The 15,849-nt window shown below is 36.9% G+C and overlaps 1 protein-coding gene across 1 annotated transcript in view; it reads left to right on the plus strand.

The window, feature by feature from the left end:
- LOC140144312 (E3 ubiquitin-protein ligase rnf213-alpha-like) overlaps positions 1–15,849 on the plus strand; it is a 30,259-nt gene that overhangs the window by 11,418 nt on the left and 2,992 nt on the right. The window contains exons 9-22 of the mRNA XM_072166138.1: positions 34–207; positions 628–1,385; positions 1,651–1,784; positions 2,452–2,526; positions 3,920–4,032; positions 4,775–4,913; positions 5,745–5,940; positions 6,070–6,316; positions 8,576–8,722; positions 10,694–10,889; positions 11,870–12,047; positions 13,636–13,819; positions 14,492–14,880; positions 15,185–15,418. Coding sequence (XP_072022239.1) covers positions 34–207; positions 628–1,385; positions 1,651–1,784; positions 2,452–2,526; positions 3,920–4,032; positions 4,775–4,913; positions 5,745–5,940; positions 6,070–6,316; positions 8,576–8,722; positions 10,694–10,889; positions 11,870–12,047; positions 13,636–13,819; positions 14,492–14,880; positions 15,185–15,418 — 3,164 coding nt within the window. The remainder of the gene's footprint in view (positions 1–33; positions 208–627; positions 1,386–1,650; positions 1,785–2,451; positions 2,527–3,919; positions 4,033–4,774; positions 4,914–5,744; positions 5,941–6,069; positions 6,317–8,575; positions 8,723–10,693; positions 10,890–11,869; positions 12,048–13,635; positions 13,820–14,491; positions 14,881–15,184; positions 15,419–15,849) is intronic.

Genomic DNA, 15,849 nt, shown 5'->3' on the forward strand with positions numbered 1-15,849 from the left:
GTATCATTTACATTTACGTATCATTTAATATAGATTCAACATGAAGAAAGTTCAACGCTAGTCCTTCAGATTAAAGACCCTGCCTATGGTGACAAGATTTACACATTGCCGGATCTGAAGGATCTGCAGAGCAAATTATCTCTTATCGTTGGCAAATCTCAACAGGACGCAAAAGGTGGTAGAGTTCAACTGGAGTATTTTACTCAGGTACAAAGCTGCCAAAATGACCAATATATGCCAATAAAATTAGCATTTGGAAACCTTTTAATTCAGCCACAGTGATATGCGCATAAAAGTATCCGAACACGTACAGCAAAGGCAATAGTTTAAAGACACTAAGCTTAATTTACCAAATGAAGTAATCAATTCCGATTTCGGTAGGAATAATTTTAGCCTGAAAGAGAAAGAGGAAATTTGTCACCTTTAAAGTGCTCTCTTTTACCGTTCAATTCGGTATAACTTGAGCAAATAAAGTCGCATTCGTACCAAATGAGGTATCAAAAGACGCATGACAAAATTGCCAATCTAATAATTACTTAAGCTTGTTTTTTTGTTTTAAATGTTCGGATATTTTTGTGCGGAGTATTTATGAAACAAGATACCATTTGTTACTGACCATTTGTTTAGGTTTTCAGTGCGATGCAGAGACTAGCAGAAATGTACACTCAACTTTGTGCGGCAGGTAATACCCTGTTCTTGAATTGGACAGCTACGTTTGTATGTGGTTCTCATGATGGCGTTCAATATACAGTATGTATGGATTTCGGAGTTGGCGATGGGTGCAAAATGTATGGAAATAGGCCACTGAAAGATGAACTTGCTTGCTTGCTTGAATTCATGGAGAAATGTCTTGCAAAATGGCATGACCGTGTAACTGAAAAACGAGGAAAGTATTATTACCTCAATTATTTCACCACAGAGCAGCTTCTTCGTCTATGTCGTGACTTAGCAGGTAGAGTTAATCAAAGGACAATGGAAACATCAGACGAGCCGGTGCAGCTTTATGCACTTCTATCTCATCTATGCCCGTCAACTGGCTGGGACAGCATGCAGCAATCTTTACAGGCATCGATGGCATCAGCGACAAAAGACATTCTCGAGGATCAGATGACTGACAGCTCAAAGAATCCGGACATCCAAGCAGCCGAAAAACGGAATTGCTCAATGCTGGCTGCAAGGATTGCAGACGACAATGGACTGAGTGAAGCATTGGTGTTAGCAGCAATACATGAACTTGGAACAGAAATGGAGGATGATGCCGAGTACGTTACTTGGTGTATGGATCATCCAGCTGGAGGGAAGAATGAAGCACCAATCCACAGTGTGACCCAGAGTTGGAAACAGATTGTTACAGATCTATTGAAAGAGATTGGCACAGAAAGCAGGTAAGTAATGTGTTCTCACAGTGACTAAATGGTTTTCGTGCAAATCCAAACACATGGTGGTTTTTAATCTAGTTTACGGCATCATGTCTCTATGAGGTAAACTTTACATACGCATACATTGTTTTTTGATCTTGTAAAAAGTTCTTCAGTACTAACTTGTCTCTTTGTCTACTCCATAGAAAAGTTTCGTCCCATTTCATACTCTCTCATAGAAACTTTACATTTTGAAGTAGAGGCATAACATTAGATATTATCCTTTTGTTAGACCACTAGATGTACGGCTGACTATCCTTTGGGAAAAATATCTGGAAAGTACCAAATGCGTTGACTCTGAAGAGTACTTAAGCTTGGATTATCTTGGACGAATACTGAAACATCTGGCTATCAAAGAAGACATCGGTAAGAGATACCTATTATTTAAATATAGTGTGCACAAAAGTATCTGAAAACTTAAAACAAAAGCAATAGCTTAAAATACACTAAAACTAAATTGCAAAATATAGTGGTCGATAGATGGAGAATTTTGTTCTGCGTACTTTGATACCGTATTCGATTTTTATTACACTTAGCTATACTCATTTGAATGACAAATGTTCGAGTTTCAAAAGAGAACAATTTGGATATTTCCTCCTTCAAGATATCTTTTGCTAGGCTTAAACAAAGCCTGTCGGATGATTACTCCGATGTCTTCAATATCAATATAGGACCTTGGAAAATTAATTATAAATATATCAAGTCATGATATAGCTTGTCCTTTTAGACATTATTTAAAGTCGTCCAATTAAATACATTTTGGTATGCAGCAAATTTGTAGTACACCTTTTCTTACTTTGTTCATTGCAGCATGAAGCATTATATTATGACACCTTTGCTCTAGTGCTTGAAAACTGTTTGCAGAACTGCTAGAAGATACCTGATACACGGCTCTCATAACTATACATATGTTGCAAAGCTGTTTAAAAATATCAAGTATCCACCCACATCCAAGGTTGACTCATGCTACATATAGAAAAAAAAGTTATAGTAGCTACTAGTAATTTTCCTTTAATTCTTGTGTTCCCGACAGATTCTGTAACGGCAGAGAGAAAATTACCAACGTACCTGAAGGAAACTCAGCCTAACCTAGTTGTGAGCTCTGCGCGTAAGTATGAGTAGAAGTAACTAAGTTAAAAGACTAAGTTGTAACTAAGTTAAAAGGTTCAAATTATAGAAGTTAGTTCAAAGGAACATATTCACCTACATAGGCCTCAAAAAGATGTTTGTTTGCTATTTCCCAACCTTAGGTGTTTGGGCATAATACAGATGGTTTTTTTTCGTTGTTCAACATTGTGTCTATTACAAAAAAAGAGAGAGTTTTTGTGGTAATAATTAATCTACTATTATAGAGGACGACGTTTCCAAATTACCAATTGGACACTCAAATCTTACACACACACCCGACGACCCCCCAGCACACTTTAGGCCATTTAAAAAACACCAGACGGCACTCCTCGCTGTGGGAATATCCCCACACGTATATAATATACTAATTTGTTTATGTAATAACAATATCCTGTCCCATCTTTATGAGGCTTTGTTGATATCGTCTCGTTTTTGCATGACTAGAGACATTGCGATTTCCAAACGTAGACATCGGACGTACGTTGATCTATTCAAAACCACTCTCCTGTATCGAAGCGAGGTCACGTATTTAGCTATTTTTGAAGATATTCCACGTGCAAAATCGACGTAGATACATCGTTGAAAATGCACAAAATTTGTCCATTTCACAATATATTAAAGACAGTCAAATATAATGAACATATGAAGGAAAGTCTAATTATTATTATGATCCTTTTTTTTTTTTATTAATCATTATAATAAAGGTACAGCGATGTGTTAAAAATGGACTAAATTTAAACGCAATATTCACACGCAGAGATTGCCCATTGAAATGTGTGTGATACTTTGCGTTAAAAAATTACATTGCGATTTCCCATTTTGGATCCAACGTAGAATAAAACGCAGATGCTACGTTGAAATATGCTGATTTTACCTCATGTCTAAGTCCATGCAACGCGCCCAATTTTCAGGACGAAAAAGTCTCATTTTGAAAGTAAAGTCATGATGTATGTATGTAGTGATCTTTAATCTACCAAAATATATGTTTTGGGGGCAACTATAATATTTGGGGAGCACAAAAAACAATTAGGTTTAATCAGCATGTAGGTCAAAATGTTTATCAAAATCAAAAGCGGTCTGTTTGAATAATAGGCACAGACTCAGCTCACTGTTATTTTTTCAATCACTATGCCCTCTATCGACCTAGGTTAGAAACTGTTAGATTAGATCAAATATTATAGTCTTTATTCTGGCTTTCTTGTTCTCCTTCGTGACGAATGAGCACAATCCAGTCTGGAACCGAAACTAGCAATATTCAACACCGTATTAACGTACGCGAAAACGTACGCGAAAACGTACGTGCCACGTGCTGCGTTTGGAAAATCGCAATGTCTCTACTATCATTCAATTTCGTACATTTACCTTACTTACAGGCGACGTGTTACGTACCGTTTTAGCGATATACATGTATGATAATCATGACAATGGCCCATTGCCGACAAATGAGGAGGTGTTGGTCTGTACAAAAACCACATCACTTGAAGAGGTAAAATACCAATATTAAAGTCCCATTCAGTGAACCCAGCAAAGATGTAAAAAAAACCAAAACAAAAACAAAAATTGCTTAAAAGTGAAGGATGAGTCATTCAAATTGTCATTTGGTATTTTTGAAATGAAAAATTTGGCAAAAAAACAAAGAAAATAGTAGTATTCAAGTAAGTTCAATATAATCACAAATTAAGTATATAAATTACAGATTCATGTAAATGCCTTATTTTGTCTTAAATACATGGATTTCGGGCACATCTATGACAATGACAAAGGAACAAAAATCTGAATTTTGATGATTTTTACGATCAACCGGGTGAGCACTGAATGGACCTTTAATTTGTTCATACTAAACAATCACTGTACACAAGACATACGAAACTTACACACAAATATCGATGTTGAGAATGAATAGTGAAAGTACTCCAACAATTATTCATCTAGTGTCTTTGTTAAACATATTGTAGCCACCTCTATGGTAAGCTAAATGCCCAATAATTCGAAGAAAAAAAACACCACACGTTTTTCGATCAAAAAACTTGGTTTCTTGGTTTCAGTAGTCTAAGAAACAGTGTAATACACATAATCATGCATAACTTGCAAACGCAAAATCGGAATCACCTGCAATTTTGGGTTAAGCTTTTTTCGTGGATATCTAGATGCTAGGATCACGAATATTTAATTCATATCATTGTCATATTGTGCTTATATTTTAAAATGGTTTCTGTTCTTGGATATAGGTTTGTTTGTTTTGGCGACGAGCTATTGGAGATACAAGTAGAAAAAGAATATTCTGTCTAGTGAACGCAGAACGTCTAGAGTACCATATCAGCGAGAAAGCTGGTAATTTGCTTCAAGATATATTGCAAAGATGCACAGGTAATTAGAAACTCATTTCGGTGTAATTAAATGTGACGTGTCATGTCAAAAGTAGACACTTTTGAGCAGGTTATCAATTTTGAGGTTTTTAGATATCTTAAATATAGAGATTTTGCTCCACAACGCCGTTTTCCCCATAAATCGGACATTCCTCAGCGAAGATATTGAGTTCATAAGTTCATAATATTATAAAATTGGAAATTGAGATATCAGCCTTTAAAAATATTATTGACAATGTTGAGAGTAGGAATTACCTTCAAAAATTTCATAAAAATACAAGATGAGAGTTATATTCCGGTCTGAAACTATCAGACAATATTTTAACATTAATAACTTCGCAAATTCGCAACAAACCCAAATTGTGAAAAAATCACCCCCGGGCAGATTTTTGGCTATTTTTCCAATTACGACCTGCCCAAAAGTGTCTCCTTTTGACATGACACGTCACAAATGTGATCATCCACCACGAAGTGGTAGTAAAGTCGGCTCTAGATCATTTTCTGTTTATTGGAGATTTTGAAAGAATTTACTTTCAGCTTCAAAATGACACCTCAACCAGCTTCATCAGACATCTGGAAGTGAAGTTATAGTTCATCAAAGGTCAAATTCCAAGTATATTCAACATATAATCCAATTGCTGTTTTTGATTGTATCTCAAAATGGAAAATGCCGACTTTACGACCAGTTTGTGGTGGATGGGCACAAATAGTCTTGTTCTATATTGAGTTTTTCCTATTCAAATTCGAACGTCGTAGTTTTTGTTATCATCATCTTTATCTTCATCATCTTCATGGTCACCATCCTCATCAATTCAACTTTGTTTCTTACCAGGTGGCTGTCGATTAGTAGTCATCTGCAGCCGGGAAGAAGAGCACAATTCCCACATGGTTACTAAACTAGACCAATTCCGAACAGATTTACCCACCGAGATTATCAAGCAACTCGGTGTTTCGAAGTATATTTTCGAAGAGCTGAAAAGAAGAGCCAGTAGTAGTGAGAGATCAGCCGCACACGTCACAGATCTGAGGTATGATTTATATTTTATATTTTATGATACATTATACTGGAAAAATTTAAAATCTGTCTTTTACTGCGTTTATCTTTTACTGATTAAATAACCTCAACACATTGTGGACAACTTATTTTAATATCACAGAAGTACCGCAGTAGCAGTTATCTCAAAAGGGGCTGGCTCAGGGAAATCAACACTAGTTCAGCAGTACGCTGAGGATTTGAGGAAGCTAAATCAACTTGATACTACCATGTCAACCTCGATATGCACTACTATACCTTTACACGACGTGTACGTCAACAATGAAGATGTCGTCAAAACCCTGCTGCCTTATTCGAAAGGGCCCAGTGACTCAGTGCCTCACATATATCACATAGATGTAGCACCGATGGTATGACACAGATAATTTCATTGTTGAAAATAATATAAATCTAACATAAATTTTTATAATGCAGAGTATTTAATAAAACAAACAGCTTTGATGAAAATCATGTTATTTCATAACCTTAAAATAATGTCGCCAACAAAAATGGGTCGTTAAAGAATATAGTTTTTCGTAGCATAGTTCTTTTTCAAGAAAATGGCTACAAAGTAAAGCTGAAGTCCGCAATATGACGTGTATTTTAATTTGTATTTTAATGTATTGGAGCACCTCAATGGGCTAAAATCATAATTTTGACACCATAGAATTAATATGTAATGAACTTGAATCCAAATCATTATTTTAGTTACGTCAATTGGCAAGGTTAAGGGGGTACTACACCCATTGAATGTTGTTTGCATTTTTTTGCATTTTGTGAGGAAATTAAAAACAATTGGACAAAGTGGTATGCAAAATGAAGGGGCAAATCTTCTCGTTTTATTGGTGGCATCGGTATCAATGTAGCTTACATGCTTTTAAAGATAGAAACCAAAAGGTGGTACATCACTGATGTTTTAAATTCACTTCATTTTGCAAAGCTTACTATCAACGGATTTCGGTAAAATTTTGGATATGTGTTGCTAACACATTAGGGAAATAAAGTTGATAAAGTTGGGAATAAGTGGTTCCTGATTTCTTTTATGACTTTATGAACTTGGTGCTCCACACCTATCAAAAAAGAACTGGTTAAAATGCTTCTATTTTCAATGTTGAGCTATATTTTGTATTTTTAACTTGCGACATTATTTCACTGAAACTTAATTAAGCCATAGGTAACAGGTTACCACAACCATACTACAGCAATGTTGAAAAATTTTTTATTTCTTGTCACCTATACCACCATATTGGGTAGTTTTCCGTAAGCTTAACTTTTGTGATTTAGGTAACTATTTTATATTTATTTGTGAAATCCATCTCAACTAGGCATTTTAAATTGTACTCACCATTTACATCCTAAGGTATATTAGTATATCCACCTTGCACTTCTCGATATATATCCAGTTAAAGACAGAATATCAAAATTGACTAATGACTATGCATCCATTGTGTAAGTGTTTATTTAATTTATTCAGTGTTAATATTAACTGTTATTTTGTATGCACCACTAGATTTTCTATAGAGAGTATAAAAACACAGGATTTAATGTATTCTATTCATGTTCGCTACTTGAACATGTTGAATAGAATAAATTATGGTTTGTTATGAAATACACATCTGGGTTACTAGGATACAGTAAACAAAAAATATATAGGGCTAAAATGACTTACTAAAATGGTTTAAAAGCACTTTGTATGTAGAGATATTTGATAAGTTCAGGACATGAGGTGATGAACATATTTATGTAATTCATAAATTTGCAAGAAAAAAAAGAAGACGGGTACTGATGAAAATCAGGGTATTATTCCCTTTAAGCCCTTCTCAGTATTACTAATAGTATCAATTACAAAGGGGCCGCATGTTGGTAAGTACCCTCTGTGGAATGCCTTTGTACTATACCGGAGAAGTATATCATCGGTTGTTTGTCTTTTTTATGTGGAACATATCTAGGCATTAACAGCTGAAATCTAGGAGATAACGCTGACGAATCTTCGGCCAGGCACAAGGGACCTGGTGAAGGAAGGGGGTCGCCGTAGATAACTGGTCGGGGCAATTTGAGTATGTCATTTGTTACCAACCGGGCACACCAAAAAAAACGGGCTCAAAAGTTGGCATTCCAAATCACATTTTCAACGACGGGTGTGTGTGGGGGGGGACACGTGGCCCCTGTTTAAATTGGGATCAACTAATTGCATCCTTGAAAACCTTTTGATCAATTAACAATTTCAGTCGACAAAAATTCTGGACAAAAGGTCAAGTGCCTATGGCATTACAGCTTGCTCAAGGTGTTTACCAACGGACGGCTTCGAGCCCAGCATACCAATGGAAGTTTCAAAATACGTTAATGCAATAAGACACGACCGATTCGAGCCCAACCGATATGTTCAATGTTTTGAGCCATTTTAGAGTTTCACACGGTAAAACTCGTGGCTTGCTACGCCCTAGCGGTTGTGTGTGGCAGTGTGGGTAAGGCAACTGTTGTTTTGGGGGAGTTGCGGTGTCTCTGGGGGTGGGGCGTGCTTATATGAAGGGGTTTGTATCATGACGGGACGTGGGTGTGCCTTAGTTTGTGTTTAACCTACATTTCAAGTTTTGTAAGATTGTAAGTATATGGTTTGCAAACTCTTTCAGGTTCAATATGGATTGGATGACTTGCTCTTCAATCTTTTGGTACTTGGCGGACTGAAAAACAAACATGGCTATGTTTGGAAATCCCGGTCGCAAGACTTGTACATCGTTGAAATCACCGACCTGAATCTTGAATATCAGCAAGACCAGGTAAAATTGGTAAAATTATTACGCAATTTTAACTCCGGCATCCGAGTTAATGATTGAAAAACCGAAAGCCAAGCCAAATGTAAAGGGTTCCAGTTGTCAGACTCACACAACAATAGCGAAAAGTGTAGTAATATTCATGTGAATCAAGTCGGTAACAATTTCTAATTACAATACCGTTTTTGCTTATAATATAGGCGTAACATATTCTGATTAGACTACAGGATTCCTGGCGACGATGTACCTATGCTGCACTGGTACTTTTCAGCTACGCCCGCTGTTAATTACTACCAAGTACCCTAGCCCGTTTTGGATGTTTGGCCGACATTGGTACTGCACCAAACAAACCAGCGTCGGCCACCATACTTTATATAACCCCGTAGCCGAGTACTTACATTGGCACTCTAACCATGCATCACATACGAGTCAATAGCGGTGCACCGAGCTAATGACTTATAGTCCGCGGTACTCCGATGATCCTTCAGTCCCTGCACAGTTACCGCATCCATGGTGTACCATGTGAAGTAGCAGTGAAAGTATTCTCTCGCAGAGGTACTCCGTCGCTAAAAACCTTTGATCGTAAAGTTAATTGACTTCAAGGCACGCTCCCATAGTACAACAACGCGGACTGACCAAGCCGACTATGCGTTCATCAATGCTTGCACACGAACGCGTTGAAATGGAATTATTCAATTTGATACGTTGGATGCAATCAGTCAACATGTTTGCTTGCGTATGCGAAGTCAGTCACACATACATGTACTCAAACGTGTGGTTGAATGTCTTGTGGAAGAGATTAACTTTTGGAGATATGCATATTTTGTCATTGTTTTTGAAAAAATCTAAATGACGAAACATTTGCACTCTTCGTTCTATTTATCATATCATATTTTGAAGTACCATGTAGCTGAGGTGTTAAGTCAATATGTTAGGACTTTTTTTACCCGATAGTACCATGTTGACATTGGTTAAATCAGCTGTATGGTCGCCTAAAAGGTCCAAATTAGTGGCACTCCGTGTGTGCCATCTTTGGAGACATTTGGTGTACTCAAATGCCCAGCAACTCTCAATCAAATACGGGATAAGTCTGTTTAACTATTGAAGAATTGGTCCGACACCTCAGTCCGACAACTCAAAATTCATATACTTAGAGGTGCGTCAGCCCGAAAATGAAAAACACTGCGCTTATCCGAAAATAACATGTGATAGTCCAGAAATGAAAACCAATGCAACAGTCCGACACTGCGCTAGTGCGAAATTTAATTCTGAAAAACTCGCCGCTAATTTGTTTGTACGTTTTACTACGATTTTGAGAACCACGTGGCTAGCCCGAATTTGAAGAAACATTTATTCGGTCCGACACCGTCAGTCCGTATATAAAATATACTGGGTTAGTCGGAATCTAGCGACACTGCGCTATTCCGAATCTGAAAACCACTGCGCCAGTCCGAATTTTAAAAATACTGCGCTAGTCGGAATGAATACTCGGACTAGAGTAGTGGGGCACAAATTCGAACGAGCGCAGTGCTTTTTTATGCTTGAGCTATATTTGAATAACTATCACTCCGTTTCAGCTTCAGTTTCAGGCAAGTATACATGTGGGTTACTTCTCTGGTGAATACGTCTGGGGAACACATACAACATATAAACATATTTTACATGAATCAAGATCATATAATTAATATAACTCAATTTGGCAACAGAAACGAAAAGAAATTACAACCAGCATGCCTCATTTTCTTGCCAGAGTACCAAAGTCGGTACTCAGCTACCGAGTACCTGACCGACGAGTGTACCAGTGTCGGTACACCGAGTACCTTCGCAGTAGCTAACACCACGAGGTGCGCTCGTGTTGAAGCCGATGATGACGTGGGACACAATGGACTGGTGGCCACTGTGGGTACTCGGTAGTAGCAGTGCTGCTACTCTCACGAGAATCTTGTAGTGTACACAATTTAATACCATTAATTACAGATTCAAACTACATCTGAATTTCCCTGGTTCCATACTCTTCTACCACATGTCATATGTCGTTCACCCAAGGAAGTTTTGAAAGAGCTGCGACTTGATCCTCTGAATGCATCTGCGCATACATCAGAGATCCTCGAGCATCCGACACAACAGCCAAGTAATAATGTGCCGGACAGTAGGGCATCAACAGAGTTTACTGGTAATTATAACTCTTATATATAATATTGTAATCATTCATGTCTAAACTGATAACATCTATCGTCTATCGCGAGGTTTAGATCTTCGAATGGTCAAAGGTTATTCTCTGCTCTGCCGCAGCATTACAACTTTACCCTGTTTTAGCTAGCGTTCGTTTCTCAAATAGTCACATTCAGTTTAAGTCACGCCTGGAAACTGTGAAGTTTTGCAGTGTACATTAATAACGTATTTAACAGTTTACTCTTGACTATTTGCAAGTTTTAGTTTTGGTATGCTTTTTAGCACGTCGTGCCACTTGCGTCCTCGTTCACTTACTCTAATGTGGTAATTGATCCCTTTTTTGAGGTTCGTTTCGGTGGGGTTTCGCTGTTTCGCGGTTTTATTTTATTTTATTTGTAATGTAAACATATCAAAAAAAGTAACTACCCCCCTTAAATAATGACCATTATTAAAAAACGGGTGATTGTATTACAAATCTGTAAAATGCGTTGGAAGCAGAATTTATTTCTGCACATTTTGACACCTCATTTGTAGCAATTGACTAAATATTTAAACTTACATTTAAACCCAAGATTTGAAAGTTGGAGTAAATTGTATTGATTTTGTATTCAGTGTAATGGAAGGAAATCTGCGTAATGATATCTGAGTGTTTTTGTATTGTAAAAATTTGTATGTAAGTGCAGCTTTCAAATCTGGGCCTCACTACATTTAATTGACCGGTGTTTTATTGTTTTCTGGGCTATCGTATCAAATGAGGTCTCAAAATGCTCAGAAATAAATTCTGCTTCCAAAGCATTTTACAGATTTGTAATACAATAGCCCATGTTTGAATAATGGCCATTATTTAAGGGGGTTAGTTACTTTTTTTGAGATGTTTATTTTTGAGATGTTCTTTTATTTATTTATTTATTTATTTATTTATTCATTTATTTATTTATTTATTTATTTATTTATTTATTTATTTATTTATTTATTTGCTAGATGCTTGGCAAGACTGGGATCCAAGAATCAACGAGACCAAGTTCTCTGAACCAGCTATACAATGTGCGTTCAGATACTTATATCACTTCAATGCCAACCACGATCTTAACGAATACAACTTTCAAGAAGATGAGGACGTTTACGACGACAACGTACAAATTCTGCAAGCGTTACTGGCGTAAGTCAAAACCTCTTGGTCGTGTACAGTCGTTAATAAGAACAGTTAGAATAGTAAACCAACTCAAAGTGTTACCATTAAACAAGACAACTAAATAAACACAAACTCCGACAGCATACAATACAACTTGACAAAAAGCTGAGAATGTACCGACTTGAGATTCAAACCCACGATCTTCCGATCACTACAGAAGTATGCCTTCACCATTAGGCCACCAGCTCCCGCTGTTAAACTGTGGTTGTAGGCAGTCGAGGCATACAAACACACATTCAAATATTACGTGATTACAAGTAATCTTTTCGCATTATGTTTATATGGCCACGTGCAGGATGCGCAGCCCCATCATCTACTTGTATGGGGATATTGCACAACCCTTGTATCTGTGTTCGGGTTTGTTTCTTGTCTTATTCAATCGTAACACTTTAGGTTGGTTAACTGGTTTCTTTATTAATTAGAATCCAGTTTCCTCTTGTAGCGAGCAATCGTTCCCCATTGTGTTTATATTTCCATGTGCTGGTGCGTAGTCCCATTAGTTACTTTACAAGCATCAAATGCCCATTCGGGATGATCGTAAAAATCATCAAAAGTAGATTTTGGCACCTTTGTTAGAGTCATGCTAACATAGCCTGTTAGTGGTTCAGCCGAAGTCAAATTATTTTACATGCATCTGTAATTTCCCTACTGAAGTGGGAAAATTAGCTTCATGTATCTTAATGCGGTTTCAACTTTACTAAAATACACGTTTTTCTTGCCAAATTGATAAATTTTCATTTAAAAAATACTCCACGACAATGGAAAGAAACCATGTCTATAAAATTGATTCGTATGGTATGATGTGATCACAATCAGTCCAGTTGAAATTATTGGAATAAAAATAGAAATATGGTTATGCGTTGATGGTACTAAATATCATGCTAACATTGAAGGAATTATTTGAAATTCAAATTTCCCGTTCAAACCAGAACAGAATTCCTACTCTGATGACCTAGTAAGTACAAAGGGTTCAATAAGAAAGACATTTTGTGATTTCACCACTGGTAACTCCATTTTTAATGATCAGTAGTTACCTAATCGAACCAGGTATCATTTGTTAATATTTTTAAATTAAACTTGCTAGCTCTTACACTGGGTGATGAATTCTAATCAAAATCGAGATGATCAACATGATGTTTCATAAAGAAAACGTACATCGAAAAAGTATAGCGTCAAACAGGTGTTATCGGTCTGCTGCAAAATTCTGTCAGATCCCATACATATATTCTCGAGATTTTTGGAATTATGTAACAATACCCAAATTTGTCTTGTTATTTTCTGCACTACTTTTCGCCATAAATCAGCCAGAGTCCATATGCTATTGTGTTTATCATAATGTTATTACGTAATCAAGTATTCAACGACACTAAAACAGTTAAAAAAAAAAAAAAAAAGGTACAATCTTGTATTTATCATAAATAAAATGTTGTAAAAGTCATGCGTGAGTGGAGATAAAGTTTCGCGTAACTTAGTGTCTGCCGTTCGTATTTCTTTCAAATAATTCCCTGAGGATATTTTGCACTCGATTGATGTGATTTAACCATATTTTAAATAGAAATTGTGGTGTAGAAAATCAAGATCCGTCTTGGTCAGAGTTGTGCCATTTTGCCAGCTTTTTAAGTGCGCAATTATTCGATTGTGAGACTTGTGACTTCATCAGCCCAGCGACAGTCCAGGCATATACTCGACTTTCCTCTTTCAAGAAATTCGTCGTCAGATTTATGATGCTAATGGCAAAGGTAAGAGGCACTTTAAAGTCCTTTTTTAAACCTACCGCCCTATCATGACTCTTAATTAATTAGGCCGGTTTGGTTGGAGCCCCGTTTGTATATAGCCTTGTGCGGCATTAAAGTTGAATCAAGAGTCACTTGGTGAAATTTCATGTTTATCCTTCGCGTTGTGGGGCACTGTTACAACATGCCGACGCAAGTTGAAACATGGGTGGTGTTTTTATAAGAGTTAATGAGCAGAAACAAGTGTCTTTTGAGTTTTGGGGACTCAAAGAATCTGGGTGTTTTGACACCGTTACCAGAAATTTTAAAGGGAAGATATTTCAAAAGAAGATGCATAAAACATGTAATGAGGTTTTAACGTGGACAAATAGATTTATAAATTTGCTAATCTTATTTGAAGATTTCTGTAATTCAAAAACACACAAATTGGATCTTGGCGCCCAATGGTTACATTGGGTCATGTGAGACAAAACCTATCGAATGCTTCTACTACTGTAACCCCTACAAACATTTTTTTTTGGAATAACGGAATTCAGGTCTTATTTTGTTTGTTTTATCATTAGACGGAACTTTTACTTAATTAATTAGGTAAGCATGGTAACGTCTGCTACGTAAAGTCAACGACAGGGCATAGACAACTTACACCTTCTATATTCTTAACTTTTCATTGGTGAATAGGATTTTTCTACACCTTCTTTGGTCGTGTCAGAGACAACTGTAACAGGACGGCGACTGACAAAGACGAAAAGTCAGCATTCTATAAGTACAACTCCAGACAAAAGTAGTCCACCAGAAAGTCTACAAGCCAACCGTAGTACACCTCCACAAGCCACCATTCAACCACATGAACAAAGGGAAGACTTAGGTCCATCATCATTGCAAAGCATACAGTCGCAAGCAGGTGGCGTTTTTTATCAAATACCTCCAGCAAGGCCGCATATCTCACAGGTTTCCCGTGATGACGACGAAAGTATGTTCAGCTTGCAGGATTCTGTACCTCAAACTACAAGCAAACCACAAGACGAGGATCTTTCAGCGTTTACCTTGAAACGAAGATGGGAAGAGAGGTAATACAAGTTGACAAAATAGATTATTTTTAATCATTGTTAATTAGTCCTATATGCTCTTTCAAGGTTACGCAACTTAAAAACACAGTGACATCACAGTGACTAAACTCGATACGACACGAACTATAGTCCAAACGAATTTGTATGTTCAAGTGTTTGCTTTTGTTATTTAATTAGTCAGTGTGTAAGAGTGCTGTTAGTGTGAATTTTCACACCGTGATTTTCACCAAAAGTTAGTGACGTGATTTTCACCGAAGTTAGTGACGTGATTTTCACCGAAAATAATTGCATGTTATTTTCACAGCCTGCATCCATACCTGTTTTTCAACGATGACCGACATACATTTACCTTCATTGGTTTTGTGATTGACTCGAATCTTTGTTTGAAAGACCACAGAACAGAAACGTATCATCCCACTCCAATTATGGATTTTCGTCTCAAAGTTGCATTGGAACACCAAGGAGTTAGATTTGATCAAACATTTGAACAGATGTATACAGATAGGTGTGTATATGAAAACCTGAGCGCAAGAAGACCGTAAGTCCACTTGGCCCCTCAACATGTATACACTAAAGTTACGTATAGTTTATTAGGGTTTTATAATGTTTAATACATGTTACAGGGTGAAAACATCTTGAAAGATTGTGAAAGATTTGTTTTGGCCCCTGAACATGTATAAAACATTACCAAACTATACGAAACTATACGCAACTTTAGTGTATACATGTTGAGGGGCCAAGTGGACTTATGGTCTTCTTGCGCTCAGGTCTTCATATATAGATGTATTATTTCACCGAGGTCCTCCCGCCACAATCTCTTCCCCTTTGTTTTTCTTATGTGTGTGTGTGTGTGTTTAAATAATTACTTATAAAGTGATTTTGTGATAATGTCTGAGACGGAACATTAGTTTTAACGTTCGGACGTACTTCACCACTTACTTTTTTTGTGAACATAAAAACCCTTACTTG

The sequence above is a fragment of the Amphiura filiformis genome, unplaced genomic scaffold, assembly GCF_039555335.1.
Source record: "Amphiura filiformis unplaced genomic scaffold, Afil_fr2py scaffold_49, whole genome shotgun sequence".
NCBI classification, from domain to species: Eukaryota; Metazoa; Echinodermata; class Ophiuroidea; order Amphilepidida; family Amphiuridae; genus Amphiura; species Amphiura filiformis.